Source organism: Phodopus roborovskii, unplaced genomic scaffold, assembly GCF_943737965.1.
Source record: "Phodopus roborovskii unplaced genomic scaffold, PHOROB, whole genome shotgun sequence".
Lineage (NCBI taxonomy): Eukaryota > Metazoa > Chordata > Mammalia > Rodentia > Cricetidae > Phodopus > Phodopus roborovskii.
Window position 1 is genome coordinate 45,554,352 of NW_026126511.1, and position 19,179 is coordinate 45,573,530.

Genomic DNA, 19,179 nt, shown 5'->3' on the forward strand with positions numbered 1-19,179 from the left:
AATTTAATTGTTCTATCCTGGTGTAAGGCATGAAGTGTAGATTCAGCTTTTCTTCCCAGATAGCTACTCAGTAGAGATGGTAATTGTTTACTATAATCTGAATTTGATTCACTGGCATAAGATCCCAGCTTTATCTCTGTGGTGGAGGAGGTCTTATTCTACTATCTCCTTGCATGTGGGCCTCCCTCTGCAATGCACTACCCCTACATTGTTTTATGGTTAATTCCTTACAGTGTGTTATTGTCTGGTGTGGTTACTCCCCGTTGCACATGCACACACACACACACACACACACACTGCCCCCAGCCTCCAGTGTTGTCTCCTGCTCCTCTGTATTTTTCCGTCTGGCATTTTGAGTCCTGAAATTTCAAGTGACTTGACCCTCAGGGTATATAGGTGCACTTACCAGGCATGATCAGGTCCCTACTTTCAGGCCCAGGAGGAAGAAGGGAGGAAGAAGGGGAGGGCGAGAACAAAGAGAAGTGGAGAGAAACGGGAAGCGGAGGGAGGGAAGGAACTAACTTTGCAGAGCCTGATAGGATAGACCTGTATGTAATTCCAGCTGATAGGGAGGAGGCTGAGTCTGGAAGGACCCTGCCTTGAATACCAAGCCTGAGTGACAGAGTGAGACCCCTTTATCTCATAATTTTAGAAATGTAAAAAATAAGGCTGGGGTGTAGCTCATACCTAGCATGCGTAAAACCCTGGATTCAATTCACACGGCCACATAAGAAGGGCAGTGGGGTGAGGAGGAGGGATTTAGTAAGAATATACTGTTCATGAAACACTGTTCCCCTCTCAAAGCATAGTTTCCCTTTCTTCAGGGCGTGGTGTGTCTCTGAATGGCACAGACAAGTTCCTTGTGTGTAATTCTTATGTAATCCCAGTGATGTCTGAGTTGTCTGATGGGCTTCGTTTTTGTGTTTGTTTTTTGTGGCGTTTTTTGAGACAGGGTTTCTCTGTGGCTTTGGAAACTGTCCTGGAACTAGCTCTTGTAGACCAGGCTGGCCTCAAACTCACAGAGATCCGCCTGCCTCTGCCTCCCAAGTGCTGGGACTAAAGGTGTACGCCACCACTGCCTGGCAATGGCCTTTGTTTTGATGGGTTTGTTTGCTTCTGCTGTCTTCTGTGTGGCTATTATCTTTGTAGCCAACGTCTATTCTCCAATGTTTTTATTCCTTTGCTTCTTAGTTCTCGGTGTTGTGCCTATGGTTTTGCAGTGGGCTGCCGTATACTAAGGAGAAGGAGAGGTCTGCAGGCAGTGATACTTTTATCTGCTTCCCCCATGGTTATAGACCTAGCGTGTTTCTCTCATCTGATTGTGTTCAAGATGCCTTCCACACAGTAGTGTGCTGCCTTAGTCGGCTCATTCCATTCCCCTCTTCCCGGGGATGCTGCAGGTGCCTGGCCATTTGGCATGACATTTGTTTCCCAGTGAAACTGACATATGGGCATCTGTGTGTATGTAATTTTGTGTTTAGTAAATAACTTAAAACACAATATGGATGAATTGACTACATGCAAACAAGTCACTTCCTGACTTTTTTGGTCTGAAGTTTTGCTTCATTCATCTCCATGTTACCTTTTTTTTTCTTTGTAGTGGTCTGACAAGCCCTGTGTGCCTCATTTGCTGCAGAGGGACAGTTACTATGTTTATACCCAGCAGGAACTTAAAGAGAAACTGTATCAAGAGATCATATCCTATTTTGACAAAGGCAAAGTGAGTGCTGAGTTCCCTGTTTTTTGTTTGTTTTGTTTTTACTACTAGAAAGTGAGGGTGGGGAGGGAGGATTATATTAAATACATTTCTAATGCTAAGTGCTTAGTCAGCACAAAGCACACAGGATAAAGACAAAATCACATAGGCTGGGGAGATGGTTCAGTGCTTGCTATGCAAGAATAAGAACATGCGTTTCTGATCCCCAGGATGTATACTTAAAAACAGGACATGGAGATGAGTGCCTGTAACCCCAGGATTGAGAGGAGGAAATACTAGTTTCCCCTGGTCTTGCTGGCCAGCCAGACTAGACAAATTGGTGAGCTTCAAGTTTAGTGAGAGACCCTATCCCGAAAAATATAAGGTACAAAAGTGATTTCGGAGCTGGGTGTGGTGCTGCACCTTTAATCCTGGCAGCAAGAGGCAGAGGAAGGCCTGCCTGGTCTATAGAGTGAGTTCCTAGACATCTAGGGTTACAGAGGAAACCCTGTCTCAAAAACAAGATAAACAAAAAGTGATTTTGAAGAGATATCTTAACATTTCCCTTTTGCCTCCACACACGTCTATATAGGCCAGTGCATCCACACAACCCTAATACATATGTGCACGCATGCATACACACACGCGCATATGTGCATGCGCGAGCACACACACATACATTCATGTACTCACACAAGGAAAATATAATAACTTCTTTTTTAGTTTTAGAAACTGCACCCACTTATGATGGCAGCCATAGTGTCAGGGGCTCCTGATCATTCACACTTCTAATTAAACTGGCTAGAAATTTTGAGTAGCCCAGGGTAGCCCCCCATAGGGGTAATAACAGAACCAGGAGATACCTGTATCTGATTACTACAGTGTTGTAAAGGGCACAACACCAGGACCAGCCAAATTGTGAAATGCACAAGGTAGGGTCTGGAGGGGTCATAGGGATCCAGTGTCTGCTCCCTCTCTAGCATAGAGAAGTGTCCACTGGATGCAGTATTATACACCTGCAATTCTATTGACTCAGGAGGCTCTGGCGGGAGGATTGCTTGAGCTTAGAAATTAAGACCAGTCTGAGGCATCATAGCAAAAGCAACTTTAAAAAAAAAATTGTACAGAATTTGTCATAACAGGCATGATTAAATTATTAACTATATGATTTAACTCAATCTATAGTTCGCTTGAATCAGGGCTGATAATGTGTGGCTCAGATCTACAATTCTGTGTTGTGTTTTTGAGACAGAGTCTTATTACATTGCCCAGGCTGACCTTGAATTTGTAATCTTCCTGACTTTCTGGATCAGTGGTTCTCAACCTATGGTTTGAGACCCCTTCATAAGGGTCACATGTCAAATATCCTTCATAGCAGATATTTATATTATAGTATCGAAGTTATAGTTATAAAGTAGCGAAGAAAATAATTTTCTGGTTGGGGTCAGCACAACATGAGGAACTGTGTTAAAGGGTGGCAACATCAGGAAGGTTGAGAACCACTGATCTAAAGAGTGCCCTTGGGTTGCTTCATTAACATAAACTCAGAGGCTGGAGCTATCTCTAGTCACCTTTTAGCATTGATTTTTGCAACCTACAGGGATGCACTAGGAATAGTAAAAGTTTCCATTTCTTTGGGTAAGGAGTTGGGACATTGCATACATGGCCTCCTGACCTACTCCTTCTTATTAGTCCCTTGTTGGTCTTTGAATTCTGATTATTTGTTGGAGATAAAACATGCAGATGAAATAATCAGTGAGTATCTTCAATTAGCGCCCACCTAAGAGATGCTCCACAATATCAGAATGGTGAGAAGGCTCCATTTGGGTCTGGGTTGCGCTAGCCTTAGAGGCTGAGATGAGAGGCTGTAACTGGTATTGAAGCCTTGCAATGGAAAAAGTTCACCAAATTCCACGACACATGCCACTTGATCCCTTCCTGTCCCTGCAAATAGCTTGCCCACATGAGTGTGTACACACCTACATACAAACACACATACCCACCCCAGAGCAATTTCACGCTAGGCACCTTTCCTGTCCAGCCACACTCCCATACTCTTGGATCCTAGGAAAGGCTCCTCCTTCCTTTGCATCACCATTGGTACTTTGTTGTTTAAACTCCAAACTGCTTCAATGGAGACATGTGTTCCTGGTGTCCTGGCAGATTGTCCGGAGGAGATGCCTCTTGACAACACACATAAGATACACAGGTTGGGCTTCTCTAATCCAACATGAAAAATGTTCTGAACTCTAAAGCTGGGGAATATCAACATGACCTGAAGAAAGCTTCAGGTTTGAGGGCATTTTGGATTAAGAGACACGTAACCAGTAATGTCTTTGGAAATTATCCCAAGTTTAAAAAGAAAAAGAAAATTTCAAATTGGGAACACTGGTAGCCCCAGAAATTTCAGATAAGAGCTATTCAACCTCCAGTATCCTTACATTAGGAAAGAAAGGGTTAGTTTATTGGGGTGTAGCAAGTCAGGGTCTGTGCTAGATGTTTACTCTGCCTGGCTCCTTCATTCCAGTGATTTCAAGGGAGATAGGGTCTCTGAGGACTGTGACTGTGTGTCTACCACATCCTCACCATGCTTTCCTTCTTCTGAAGATGTGGGAGAAAGCCATCAAACTGAGCAAGGAGTTGGCTGAGACCTACGAGAGCAAAGTATTTGACTACGAGGGCCTGGGCAGCCTCCTGGTAAGTCTGGGCCAGCAGGGCTGCTAAAGTGGACACTTAAAGAACAATCTGGGTCCAGGGTACACTTTTCAGTGGGAAAGTAAAGTTACTTGATTTCAAAATGAAGGATGTGTGATCCTAAAAGCTCTGACTATTGTCCTCCAGGTTGTCTCCCCTGAAGTCCCCTGGGAAGGGAAGGGGAGACACTGAGTCTGGGTAATGATGCCCCATCCTATGGGACATCATAAGTTCATCAAAATCCATCTGTCTTGGGCCAGTGAGATGACTCAGTGGGTAAAGAAAGGCACTTGCTGCTGACCCTGACAACCCAAGTTCAATCCCACGTTCTCTTAGAAGGAGAGAACAGTTGTCCACAGACCATGGCATATGTGTGCTTACACACACATTCATACTAAACAAAACAAAATTTTACAGTGAGAAGACAGCCTAAGGTGGCTGTCACCTGCTCAAAGCAGAAAGTCCCTCAGCATCTCCCGTCCCACACCTGGTTAAGTTCAGATCCTGCCTGTGGATCTCAGTAATTACTTGTAGGGCTCCCAGTCCCATCCTAGGCCCAAGCCTCAAATGCTGGATCCCAGTACTGAGCCACCCGATGGCCTACAAGGTGGTCTCCAAAGACCTTCCATTTGTCTGCTACATGAGCAAACACAGCAAGTGGGCTGACTGTTTTCTTCTTTATTTCTTCCCCTGACAGTTTCCTGGTAACCTCCTGGCGGAATGTGTTGTTTTGTTTTGCAGAAAAAAAGAGCCTCATTTTATGAGAACATCATTAAGGCCATGAGGCCCCAGCCTGAGTACTTTGCTGTGGGATACTATGGACAGGGTTTCCCTTCCTTCCTGCGGGTGAGGAGCCTGGGGGTGGTCCCCAGAGCCATTAGGAGTGGGGTTCAGGAGAGAGAGGAGACTTATCTCTCTTCCAGATGGACAGCAGCAGCTGCTGGCTTACGTTCCTGCTGTGGGAGGTAGGGTCAGGGAGGGAGGCCTCTTCCTGAGTGCTGGCCTCTTCACCCCACACCCCTGACACCACTGGTATTCTGGCAGAGTCTCTGTTCAATGGCTTTTCCAGGTGCAAGGAGAGAAGAGAAAACACCATCAGCCACATCCATGGGCCAAACTTGGAAGAGTGTGGATGGATGTGTTTTGTTACTTATTTTATTTCCAGTCGAGGCTACTTTGAAACCAGATATCCCAAGAACAAGATAACAAACATTTCCCCCAAAGTAAAATCATTTTTGTAGTAATAACAAGCATGAAAGACCCCTTACTTCTTCTCAGAAGTTTATATACTGTCACAGTGACTTTACAGTTTGAGAATGTTGAGCTTCATTTAAATATATATTATCTCTCATACTCTTAATTAAAAAACAGAGAGTGGGAGGAGGGATGTAGCTCAATTGGTTGAGTACTTGCCTAGCATACTAGAAGCACTGGTTTTGATTCCCAGAACCGCATAAACTGGGTCAGGCCAAAGGATCAAGATTCTCCCAAGCTACATAGTGAGTGGGCTACATGAGACCATGCTGCAAAAACAACCAACCAGCGATAACAACAAAAAGTGGGAAAAGAAAGCCACTCACACTCCTAGCAGGACTTAATGAGGAAGCAGTGGCCCCTCGTTTAGTGTCTACTGATTGTCCACTCTGTGCCAGGCACCTGGGAAGAAGCAGAAATGTCCTGAAGTTACTCAGACTTCTCTCTGCCCTCAGGGATTCTACAAGCTAATGGGGGCCAGGTGGGGAGTTAAATGTTAACATGTGCATGTAAAATTTAAATTACACAACCAAGGAAGATGGCCTATGCTGAAAGAGCTTATAACCTAGGGAGTATTTACCCAAGTGAATAGAAATCTAATCATTCCAAAATACTGTAGGAATGTTCATAGCAGCCTTAATCATAGCCACCAAAGTCTACGTCCAACTCCCATGTCCGTCACCTAGGGAAAGAAGGGATAAACTAATATCCACCCAGTAGATGTTGCCCGTTGCCTGTTGGGGATGCAGAGAATGGTCACCCAGAACTTACTTGGTGGATTTAGCTTTGACAGAGGAGCACAATGGGCTTCTCTGTCTTGAGCTCCAGGTACCCCTTCACCCTTCATATCTAATGCCTTCCTTTGGCTTCCCTGGCCTGCAGAACAAAATCTTCATCTACCGGGGAAAGGAGTATGAGAGGCGAGAAGACTTCAGCTTGAGGTTGCTGACCCAGTTCCCCAATGCTGAGAAGATGACCAGTACCACACCACCAGGAGAGGACATCAAGTCATCCCCAAAGCAGTGTATCCTTGCCACAGGGAAAGTGGCCCAGTTGCTCTTTACCCTGGGATGGGCCAGGCCACACCAGATAAACTAAGAGTTACAACTTCTCTGCAGGCAGATGTGCTCTGAGCTCTCAGACACATCCTTCAACCATTCGGTGTAAAACTCTTTGGGGCCGTTAGGGATAACATGGTCAGTAAATGTTGAGTATGAATGAATATACTTCATAGTCAGTGGGGATGCTTAAAGGAGGTTCAGGATTCTGTTGCAAACCTTGAAACCACGCACAGTCATCTAGCTGCATTCTTGATACACTTCCAGCCAAAGGCTCCAAGACACCCTTTGTCTTAGTTTGGGTTTCTATTTCTGTGAAGAGACACCATGGCCATGGAAATTCTTACAAAGGAGAGCATTAAATTGGGGCTAGCTTACAGTTCAGAGGTTTAGTTTATGATTATCATGGCAGGACATGTCAGCATACAGGCAGACATGATACCAGAGAGGGAGCTAAGAGTTTTAAATCTTGATTTGCAGGCAGCAGGAAGTGAACTGACTACCACACTGAGTGTAGCTTGAGCAAAGGAGATCTCAAAGCCCACCTCAACAGAGATACACTTCCTCCAACAAAGCCACACATCCTAATAGTGCTACTCCCTTTGGTAATCATTTTCTTTCAAACCACCACACCCTCCCAGGCCATTCTTTCTACCATTTCTACCATCCCATAGATATCCAAATCTGCAGCTGTTATTATGTATAGGGCATTGATTTTGCATATAGCCTATATATGTTCTCCCAAATTCTCTCTTTCTCTCTCTCTCTCTCTCTCTCTCTCTCTCTCTCTCTCTCTCTCTCTCTCTCTCTCTTTCTGTGTGTGTGTGTGTGTGTGCGTGTGTATGTGTTTAGCTGTGTGCTAGGGATTGGAACACAGACCCTCATGCTTACATAGTAAGCACTTTAGTAACTGTACCATCTCCCCAGCTGCTCCTAGTTGACTTAACAGTCCCTGATAACAGTAAATGCTCTGTAAATATTATCATACTGTATCATTTAAGAAATAGGGACAATGTGGGGGGGGTCTGTACAGGCTGGTAACAGAAAGAAATATTGGAAATCTTTGCTTAGTTATCAGCCTTTGGGTACAGAGCTTGTAGGTCCAGAGGGCAGGCTGTGTCTGCCATGGCAAGGGATGCCAAGGGAACCCTTTCTAACACTGTTCATCCCATCCCAGTAGGAACCCCTACCCTGTGTTGTTTTGGTGGGTCTGACTTTACTTGCGAGCTGTAAGTTCTTCTCTGCTAAAAAAGAATGATCCATCTTGTATGTTGCTGTGTGAAAGATGTATTCGGAACACTCAGTCCCCCTGAAGGGACTCACTCCATGACCAGTAACATCTAAAAGTAGCAGCTCTGGTTCCATGGGCTGTGGAGTCTGGCTCTTTTGGGAGAATGTGTATCCAAAAGAAATCATTTGAAAACATCTCGGATGTTTGCTTTTGCTTGCCTGACACTTGTTTCATGTGACAAGGATGTTTGCCAGGTGTCTGACCACACAGAGTGTGTCCCACATTGTGACAGTGTATATGGGAGCCCATTTCAGTGCAGTACTGGCCCCTGCTGACAGGAGGGGAGAGATGGACACAGGGGCCTCACTGCCTGAGGCCCCTGCAGGGCCAGCCTTTTCCTTAACAAGTGCTCAGACCTGCAGTGCTTCACTGTGAAGCCCGTGATGAGTTTACCGCCCAGCTACAAAGACAAACCGGTTCCAGAGCAGATCTTGAAGTGAGTGGTTCTTTCTTAAAAAGAAAAAAGATCAGGTGTGGCATGACACATGCCTGTCATCATAGCAGTGGAGGGGAAGAGAGTGGCAAGTTCGTGGACCCCCAGACTGATGGCTGGGAAACCAGCATTGTACTGACTCTGACCCCCTGAATATGGCTCTCAGTTAGAAGGCCTGGGCAGTCTGCAGGACCTCTGACATAGGAACCAGGATGTATCCCTGGTGCACAAAAGGACTTTGGGAGCACATTCCCCATGGAGGGATACTTCCTTAACCTAGAGGCAGGAGGGAGGGCCAAACCCTACTCCAAATGATTTGACAGATTTTGATGATCCCTCCTGGAAGGCATCACCCTCCCTATGGAGTGGGGTGGGAATGGGGGTGGGGGGGCATGGGAGGGAGGGAGAGGGAACTGGGATCAATATGTAAAATAAGAAAAAATTATTTATATATATATATATATATATATATATATATATATATACACACACACATACACACACACACATACACACACATACACACACATATATATATAAAATAAAATGGTGAACTGTAAAAATAAACTCTCAAGTATGAAAAATAAGAGGTGGTATGAACCCAGGTATATACCGTCCCAGGAGCTCAATGTGGCCCCTCTGGCCATAGATGTAAACCTCGGGGTCAGGAGTGTCACATGTGTGATTGCCAGCTGGTTCTGTGAGATCCAGTGCAGTTGCTCTGTCCTTTCCCAGCTACTACAGAGCCAATGAGGTGCAGCAGTTCAGATATTCCCGGCCGTTCCGGAAAGGAGAAAAGGACCCAGAAAATGAGTTTGCGGTGAGTTCCCTTGGTTTGTCTTTTCCGGTGTGGGTAGGAGTGAGAATTAGACATGAGCATTTGGAGGCCAGAAGTCAGCCTTGAGTATCATACCTCATGGGCTTCTCTACTTGTTATTTGGGAGTGCAGCTTACCAGCCTAGCTTGGCTGGACAGCCAGTGAAGCCCTGGGAATCTTCCTCCATCTCTGCTCCCCAGCAGCAGGACTATAAGTGTGTACCAGTGCCCCTGGCTTTGTACATAGTGCTGGAGATCAGTCTCTGGTCTTTTGGCTTGCTCAGCGAGCACTTCCCTACCTGAGCTATCTCTCCAGCTCATTTGCTTCTAGTGAGGTGCAGTGTCTTCCCCCTCATCAGCATGCGCATGCACGCACTCACCCACCCACACACACACACACACACACACACACACACACACACACACACACACACACACGAGCAGATAGAAGCTTCCCCTGTAGGAGAACATTAACTACTAATTACTGACAAAGCAAGGTGTCATCTCAGTGAAGGCCTGGAGACTGAAGCTCTCAGATCTGGGCTCTGCTTCTAGTCCTGTTGCTGATAGGACCTTAGGCAAGGCACACCCAAGCCTCCCGGACCTCAAATTTCCTTCTTGAGAGTGAAAGACTGACCCTGTGCAGACTCAAAGTCCGCAGTCCTTGAGTTTTATGAAGAGTTGGGTTCCATTTCCTAATAGACAGTGTGAGAACGGGATTCTCACAACTGAGCCAGAGATTTGGGGTCCGGGTGTGACCCAGAAGCTGACTACCATTTCATTTTGTTTTCTTTCTTGTACCAGACCATGTGGATTGAAAGGACCACATACACGACAGCCTATACCTTCCCTGGGATCCTCAAGTGGTTTGAAGTCAAACAGATTTCAACAGTGAGTCAGTCATTCGGATTCTCCAGCAGGGCATGTGTGGTGGGAGCCTTTCTGTCTGCAAAAATAATAACAGCTTTTGTTCAGCTCCACAGCAGTCTGCACCAGCTTGACTTGCCTCCTCTGGCCAACTTTGTTTTTTAAAGGGAAAATAAGAAGCACACTTGCAGAATGAGGTCACTCTGTAAAACTGATGTTACAACACCAACCCGAAAGGTCACACTCAAGAGAATGACTCTTTCATGGCCCAAGGGGCATTGTCCCCTGCACCCCCCCTCCCATAATGCTGCCAGTGCTCAGAAACATTGCTGGCGTGCCTCTGGGGAGTTGCCTGTCTGCCACATTATTTTCCCCAAAGCCCCTTTCATTCTCAGCTCATTGTGTCACTCTTACTGCAGCTCCTGCCCCATACTCCCCAGAGTTGCCATTGAGCCTTTATAATACTTACTTGATCGTCTTCTCTATCCCCCGTACTCATCCCGTACTGCTTGGTACTACTAAAACGGTCTCCTATTGCCAGAGAGCCTTGGTCTTTTCAGCCGGTGTTCCTCATTACCTCAGAGTGTGGATTCCACTGAGCAAACCCAACTATTTCATGTGTCTTGTGTTCAGGCCCGCCTGTGGCTTCCTAGCACCTGCCCTACAGAGCCCATTCTCATTTCTATCCACTGGCATTTTTCTCTATCCATCTCCATCTACTTCCATCCACTCCCACCCTTTTGTACTCATCTCCTTTCATGTGTGTCTGCCTCGTGGCTGTCTCCCCCTTCTGTTCACCTTTGTCCATCTCCTTCTCCCTCTGTCCACCTTCATCCATGTCTTTCCACCTCCATCTGTCTCCTATCTCTGAGAAAATCTGTTGGAACTTAGACTTTGGTGTTCTATAAGTAATTAATGACATTGGGTCATTTAGGGGAGATAGGCTCCAATGTCCTCTTGCCACTGCTCAGTGTTATTTCCCATCAAGTTAAGTGTGGGACCCACCTTCTCTGTGCAGCCAACTCTGGAACACCCAACCACGGGTGGACACCCTTTGTGGTATCTGTGCTCTTATCGTTCTGAGCATGTTTCTGACCCACCATATTTGAACATCTTAAGTGCCTACTAAAACTATATACCCCCACCAGCTTTGAATTACAGTGGACTCTCAGAATGTGTAGTTGCACTCATTCTCAGTGACTCAACCATGGGTTTCCTAGCTGTGGATTGTGTACTGTGTGCCACACCTGCTTCTATTCTAAAAATATAGACTCTTCCCTTGCCTTATTCCCTAGATAATGTATAATATCTACCACTATAGGTCTAGGTGCTACCAGTCATCCAGAGATGATTTAAAATATGTGAAAAGCCAGATGTGGTGGTGCAACCCTTTAATCCCAGCACCTGAGAGGCAGAGACAAGAGGATCTCTGTGAGTTCAAGGCCAGCCTGATCTACATAGTGAGTTATAGGACAACCAGGGATACATAGAGAGATACTGTCCCCAACAAATTAATTAAGTATATGGAAAAATATGTATAGGTTATATATACATACTACATCACTTTGCATCCTCAAAAATTTTGGTGCCTTCAAAAGTCAAGAACCAGTTCCCCTACATATTTCTGAGCTGGCTGCGTATTTTCATCCCTTTTGTAACTGGTGCACAGTATGGCACTTAGCATGAAGTAGGTATTTGAGAAATAATTCCTGGGCTGATCATGTACAGTCAATGTTAGGCACTAATTTAGCACACACAGACACTGATTTTCATACCCAGTGGAGAGGAGAGGAAGAAAAGAGATATTCTTGGGACCAGGCATTTCTTGGAGCTGGGCATGGTGGCACATGCCTATGCCAACTTTCAGGAGAGAGAATCAAGAAGACCAGTGCTAGCTGGAGGCTAGTCTGGTCCTCATAATGGGTTAAAGATCATCCTGGACATGTAGCAAGACCCTGTCTCAATACAACAAAGAAAGGAAAGAGTAGAAGAAAAGGGAAAGGAAGAGAAAAATATTTCCTGGCCAGTATTATCTAAAATTGGATGTATTCCTCGGTGCTAGTGAGAAATCATCATTATTTAAATGTACTATGCTTTCTGGGTAGTAATGTTAGGAACAAATTCTGGGATTGGAGGTCATGTGGCCAATAGTGGGGAAGATGAAGGGGCCACCTTTTTGGGAAATACAATTTTGAGGACATTTTTGGAAGAGGAATCTATCCCTGTGATTGTTTTTTCATCCAAACCTCAGCCTCATTTCTCAGTCATCCTGGTCTTTCTGACTTCCATTAACCACAGACTCTATTGTAAGGTGATGAGGCATGGAGCAGACTCTACCCTAAGGTGATGAGGCATGGGACAGACCCTACCCTAAGGTCATAAGATTTGGGGACAGACCCTACCCTAAGGTGATGAGGCATGGGACAGACCCTACCCTAAGGTCATAAGATTTGGGGACAGACCCTACCCTAAGGTGATGAGGCATGGGGCAGACCCTACCCTAAGGTGATGAGGCATGGGGCAGACTCTACCCTAAGGTGATGAGGCATGGGGCAGACCCTACCCTAAGGTGATGAGGTTTGGGGCAGATTCCACCCTAAGGTGATGAGGCATGGGGCAGACCCCACCCTAAGGTCATGAGACATGGGACAGATCCTACCCTAAGGTCATAAGGTATGGGGCAGACCCTACCCTAAGGTGAGGAGGCATGGGTCTGCATAGAGGGATTTCAAAATCACTTGCTTTTTCTTACCAAGGAGGCACCTGAATTTTCCAAGGGACATTTTCCATTTTCAGTGGCACAGGAGAGTCTCAGATCCACTAGGCAGCAACTGTCTCAGAGCCCCTGAGGTGGATTTGCCTGAGAGACCGTCACCTTACAGCTCTAGATTTTTTTCTTTTTGCCTCACACTTTGTGTAGATATTTTGCTCTGAGAAACAGTCATTTCCACAACCCACACTTGCAGCATTCCACTTCCTGAGATTTTCCATAGCTGAATTTGTAATTGACCAACAGAAAAGCTGGGGGGGGGGCCTGATAAACAGAATCTTAACAATATTACGCTCCTGGGGATTGTGGACAATTTCTCTCCTGAGAAGAGTGATCAAGTCTCAGTTTTTGCAGTGTTCCTCACGATGGGTTCTTCTCCCATGTGCTGTGTTCCTCAGGAAGAAATCAGCCCACTGGAGAATGCCATAGAAACCATGGAGCTGACCAATGAGAGAGTCAGCAACTGTGTCCAGCAGCATGCCTGGGATCACTCCCTTTCTGTGCACCCACTCTCTATGCTGCTCAGTGGCATTGTGGACCCAGCTGTCATGGGGGGATTTTCCAACTATGAGAAGGTAAGTCCAGCTCCTGGCTCTCATAAGATGTACGGGCCTCCCTCTGCATTATGTGCCACTCCCCTCTTTGAATGGGCACGTGGAAATACGCAAGGGTTGTCTCTGGCCTCACTTTGTCCTGTGAAGCCTCCACGAAAGAGTGCCGGGCCCTGGTGCCTCATTCTGTTCCATGGGAGGAAGGCTCAGGGTGGTCCCAGAGCCCAGGGTGCACTTCCACTGAAGCCGCTTCTAGGGAGAGCAGAGCTCTATGTAGAATGGTTTTCCAGGACTCTCCAGTCTGACTTGAGCCAAGTTGTACAGACAGAGGACAATTTCAACTTGTATTACTTACTTCTCTGGTGCTGGGATAAAACGCTGACCAAAAGCAACTTAAGGAAGAAAGCGTTTATTTGGCTCCAGAAGCATCGAGTCCATCATGGCAGGAAGGGATGGCCTGTTGTGGTGGCAAGAGCCGGAAGCTAGCTGATCACATTCACATCCACAGAAAATAGAGGGAACAGGAAGTGGAGTGAGACTAAACTCTCAAATCTCATCCCAGGGATAGATAGACTTCCTCCAGCAAGGCTCCGCTTCCTGTAGATCCTATAACCTCCCCTGGGAGCACCAGCAGCTGGGGGCTACGTGTTCAAATACACATGCCTATTGCTGACATTGCTTGTTCAAACTGCCAACATAGCTTACATATAGGTTTACTAACTGGATATTAACATCTGTTACTCTGAAATGACATACGAGCCATCCTGACCATGTATAATCTGCTAGATAGGGTTTGCTAGAGATCCTGAAGGTCCTGTGAGAGACAGGACTCATAGCTGCTTTGGTACATGCTCAGTGGCTGAATATTTTGGGAGTCTTTCTTGAATATAAACTTACATGTGGCCAAGAAACCCCTCCGAGGAGGCCCAAGATGGGATGGTACTCTCATTTCCATTTGTACTCTGTCCCAGAGGAGGGTGACATGTCACCCCTGTGACCTCATTCTGGCTTTCTACTGGCCTCTGTATGCTCTTGGACACAGGTGTCCCCTTTCTGAGCTGTAGGTACCTGCACAGTGAGGAAGCTTCCCAACTTAGAGGATGGGCTTGGGAATAAGGGAGCCATTCCATATGTAGATAGGAATTTATTTAGTACACATTTTTGAATTATTCACTGTGCAATAAAGGCTGTCCTGTGAAAGGGATGAGTTGTCAGTTAGACATCCTGGTTATCACTACATGAGAGGCTCTCTCCCTTTTGAAGCTGCCCGCCTCTCTACTGGCAGCAGGAATGTCCTAAGTAATGTTTGCATGTACTCTGCTTTCAGGCTTTTTTTACAGAAAAGTACTTACAAGAACACCCTGAGGACCAGGAGAAGGTGGAGCTGCTCAAGCGGCTGATTGCCTTACAGGTATGCAGCCGGGGAGGCACGCAGCTGGCCAGCTGTGCACAGTACTCCATGGGTGTCCACTGCACTCAGCCCTAAGACAGGCTTCAGGGCTTACGTGTAGTTACCAGCCACTTTCTGGCCTTCCCTTCTCTCTCAGTCTCTGTCCCTCTCTGTCTCTGTCTCTCTTTCCCTCTGTGCGTGTGTGCGTGAGAGAGAGAGAGAGAGGAGAGAGAGAGAGACTTGGTTGTGGCAGTACCCTCTTGTAGTGTTGAGGAAGTGAAGCTGGCAGATTTCATGGATTTACTGACCAGCCATCCTAGCCTAGTTGGTTAAATTCCAGGCCAGTAAGAGACCCTTTCTTTAAAAAGCAAAACAAGGTGAATAACATCTAGGAATGACAGCAGGGGTTGTCCCATGGCCTCCCCATGTACAAACACGCATTTACACACACACATGCACAGAGAGAGAGAGAGATTCTGTAATCTGATTTCTTGCTGGCACATATGGCTGTCGTTTTTGGTTTTTTGTTTGTTTGTTTGTTTTTGTTTTTTTCTTACCATTTTAATAAAGACTACTGGACAAACAGCCATCACACTCAGTCTAAGATCAATGCCTACCCCAGTGCTCAGTTGTATTCGCATTGCCAGTTGGCTTCTCTTGAGTCTTTGCATCTTCTCTGTTCCTTTGACACAGTCCCCAAGGCTAGACTAAAAAGTGGCGTTTCCATTAGATAATGCTGTCAGTTAGCCTCGATGACTCCATCCCATCTTGCCCAAACTTCCAAGTCCGAACTCCCCTTCTTCCCGCACCATGTCTCTCATTCCCCTTGTGCCCTTTCTTCAGATACCTCTGCTCACAGAAGGGATCCGCATCCATGGGGAGAAGCTGACAGAGCAACTTAAGCCGCTGCATGACCGGCTGTCTTCATGCTTCCGCGAGCTGAAGGAGAAAGTAGAGAAGCTATATGGGGTCATAACGCTGGTAAGCTTTGTCTAAATGGCCTTCAAGCTTCCCCTGGTCCCTCACATCATTGCTCAGGGTTCCAATGCCAAATGAGTCATACCAGCATAGGTATGATAGTACCTATGATGATAGGTAAAGGGGCAGACAGGAGAGAGCCTGTTCCACCTTGAGTCATTCAACCATCCTTGGGCTGGATAGTGTTGACTAACCGTCAGGATGGAGATCTTAATGAAACACAGATAACTGAAGTCTGAGTTCATGGATGGGATAAGGCCCACGTTTACAAGTTTAACAAATGACCAGCTGACACTGTGTATCAAGGTGGCTGGACTGGGCAGGCACTTTGAGAACACTCGGGGGCATGTCACTCTCATTGTTCCACACATAGACCATTCCTTCTGTCCTGCCTAATTTTTTATAGCTTTTCCAATTACTTTTTTCTGTTTTGGTAAAAGTTTGGTTGTCAGATCTTGAGGAAGTGTTGTAAGCTGTATTTTACAATGTGCACACCTGACTAATTTATTTCTCTGCCATCCTTGACACTTCATGAGGCTGCATGATAGTGGATTTCCTCCCCACCTTCCCCAGGAGCTGAGGGGGAACGTGCTGCTATTCTGTCACACACAATTGATGGTGTGATGGTTCTGGTTCATTGCTGTGATCTTTCGTCCTTGAGTTCACCTTTTTCTCTCTTGTTTTGAACCCCCAACTTTTAAGTTCTTTCCTCAAATCAAAGCTCTGCACCTCTCCCCCTAGGGTCCCCCCCCCAGAGGACCTTTCCCAAAGCCTCTTTACCTCTTCCACTCACCAACGACCCAGTCCTGCTAGGTGTGGTGATGCGTGTCTGTAGTCTCAGTACTCAGGAGGCTGAGGCAGAAGGATGGCTAGGAGTTCAAGGCTGGGCTAAGTTGATCCCCGCCCCCCCCAGCCAAAGTGCCCAGTGCCCAGTTTAGTTTTCTTCCTGGCACTTTCCCTCCGCCTACTGCAATCTCTAGGTATGTGTGTGTCTTTTGTGCCCACATTCCTGGACCACAAAGACTGAGCCTCCCTTTAACCTACTATCCTCTGTCATTGTTAGAACCCAGCCAATGTTGCAAAGCACATTTAGTAGGATGTCACGTGGTGGCAGTGGTGGTGAGTCCCTGGCGATAATTGTGAAAGTGTAGCGTCCTGGGCTTCCTGAGACTCACTCACCCTGCTCAGCTTAGTTCTGTGACTGCCCCCTCCACCACCACCTTAGACTTTGCTCCTCAGTCAACATTCCATATGTTCAGAAGACCAACAGGGCAGCTGCCCCAGAGCATGCAGGATGCATCGCAGGCTGCTAACCTTGAGGAGTTACATGTTTTTCAGCCATCCAGCTTGACAGAGAGGAAGCCAAGCCGTGCAGGCTCGATGGTACTGCCCTACATCCTGTCCTCCACATTGCGAAGGCTGTCTGTCACCTCTGTGGCCTCTTCAGTGGTCTCCACTTCCTCCAACTCTTCTGACAATGCACCCTCCAGGCCAGGATCTGATGGGTAAGGCTGATCTTTGCACTTAAGGGCATATAGGACAGCACCTGTGACATTAGCTTTGGGCACCAAGGTGAGACTCAGTGTTACTAAAAATAGAAAATGAGAAATTAATACTTCACCACCTACTAAACATAGTTGCCTTCTAGGCACAGCTTAATTTCTCCTCACGTGTATCATTTTGGAAGCAATTTCAAACTTAATTTGCTTTATCAATTAATCACAGAATAATATAATACAAAATTCCAAAGGTAGAAAATGATACAACACACACACGCACACACACACAAAACAAAACTCTTCATGCATGTATTTAACAGTTTATTAGAAGCATTAGCAGACAGTTTCGCGTGCACGTGCGTGCGTGCGTGCGTGCGTGCGTGCGTGTGTGTGTGTGTGTGTGTGTGTGTGTGTGTGTGTGTGTGTGTACCACAAGCACATGTAGGTGTTCTTGTGCAATCATATATAGAGACCAGAGATTGGCATCAGGGTACCTTTCTCAGTTGTTCTCTACGTGATCCTGTGAGGCAGGCTCTCTCTCTAAGCCTGGAAATTACCCTGAGTCTAGACTGGCTGGCCCGTGAGCCCAGAATCCCCATCTTTGCCTACAGTGCTGGAGCAGGTGCATGTGCTTTGCCCATCTGTTCTTACACAAGTGCTGGGGATTGGCCTCCAGGTCCTCACACTTGCACAGATACTTCACTCCTTGATATCTTCCCAGCCTCCTCCAAATCTACTCTCCGTCCCTGGCTCCTAACTACTGGTACCACCTCAGAACTGATGTGAGCTTTAGGTTCCTACAAGCCCTCAGCTCTTTATAGGAAGTCAAGCAGCTAAATGCATGCTCCTCTCCATGCTTTTTTATATGGCATCCTCTTAATATGGCTCTTTGCATTTGCTGTGCCTTGAAAAAGATTGTCTCAGATGCAGTGCGCCTCCTTTGGCTGTAGATATCCTAGTGTATATGAGTTCCATAGCACCCTCCACCGGCGGCCAACCAATGGAGAGCTGGCTGGATTCAGTTCAGTAGTTTTTCAACTGAAAGTGCAATTTTAAGGTTAAATATTGAGTGTCACTCCTTTTTATGTATCTGCAATTAATACAGTTTTTTTTTTTGTCAGTTTAAAACAAAAAGTGATTAAGGGTTTGCTTTGCGAGGGTGAAAAAGATTAAACTATCTTATGAAAATTACAGAATCAAAGTACAGAAGTTTGTTCAGCAAATGAATTAATGAATGAATAAGAAATGCAAGATAAGTAAATAGTTCAGATGAAAACTATAACAACTGGAAAATACCCTGAGAAAAGATTTAGGTGTGTGTATCATTAGATAGGTAGGTAGGTATATAGGCAGGTAGGCAGACAGACAGATAGTTAGATATTGTTGCTATATGATAAAAGGATAGATTGATAGATTGATTGATAGATTGATAGACAGAACTTTTAAAAGGAGAAATTAACTGGAAATGAGATAAAGAACATTCAGCCAAGTGTTGTGGCTCATGCCTGTAATCCCAGTACTCAAAAGGTTAAGACAGGGATGGAAGTTTTGTGACTTTTGACCTTCCTGGCTGATAGGTCCATCCTGGAACCACTGTTTGAACGCAGAGCTTCATCGGGTGCCAGAGTTGAAGATCTGCCACCCAGAGAAGACAGCGAGAACCGGATTAGCAAGTTCAAGAGAAAAGACTGGAGTCTGAGCAAGTCACAAGTCATTGCAGAGAAAGCGCCAGAACCTGACATGATGGTAAAAAACAAAGAAAGAACAAGTGAAAGCTAATACTGGTGGGGTACCACTGATGGGGTACCAACTGGCGGAGTACCACTGGCGGGGTATCGCTGGTGGGTACCATTGGTGGGTACCACTGCCTGCCCCTCAGTCA

At 46.0% G+C, this 19,179-nt stretch overlaps 1 protein-coding gene across 1 annotated transcript in view; it reads left to right on the forward strand.

Annotated features, from left to right (window-relative positions):
* Dock5 (dedicator of cytokinesis 5) overlaps window positions 1-19,179 on the forward strand; it is a 180,710-nt gene that overhangs the window by 154,552 nt on the left and 6,979 nt on the right. The window contains exons 38-49 of the mRNA XM_051195461.1: window positions 1,601-1,720; window positions 4,304-4,393; window positions 5,132-5,236; window positions 6,527-6,668; window positions 8,348-8,429; window positions 9,162-9,246; window positions 10,047-10,133; window positions 13,278-13,454; window positions 14,758-14,841; window positions 15,664-15,801; window positions 17,137-17,303; window positions 18,875-19,043. Coding sequence (XP_051051418.1) covers window positions 1,601-1,720; window positions 4,304-4,393; window positions 5,132-5,236; window positions 6,527-6,668; window positions 8,348-8,429; window positions 9,162-9,246; window positions 10,047-10,133; window positions 13,278-13,454; window positions 14,758-14,841; window positions 15,664-15,801; window positions 17,137-17,303; window positions 18,875-19,043 — 1,446 coding nt within the window. The remainder of the gene's footprint in view (window positions 1-1,600; window positions 1,721-4,303; window positions 4,394-5,131; window positions 5,237-6,526; window positions 6,669-8,347; window positions 8,430-9,161; window positions 9,247-10,046; window positions 10,134-13,277; window positions 13,455-14,757; window positions 14,842-15,663; window positions 15,802-17,136; window positions 17,304-18,874; window positions 19,044-19,179) is intronic.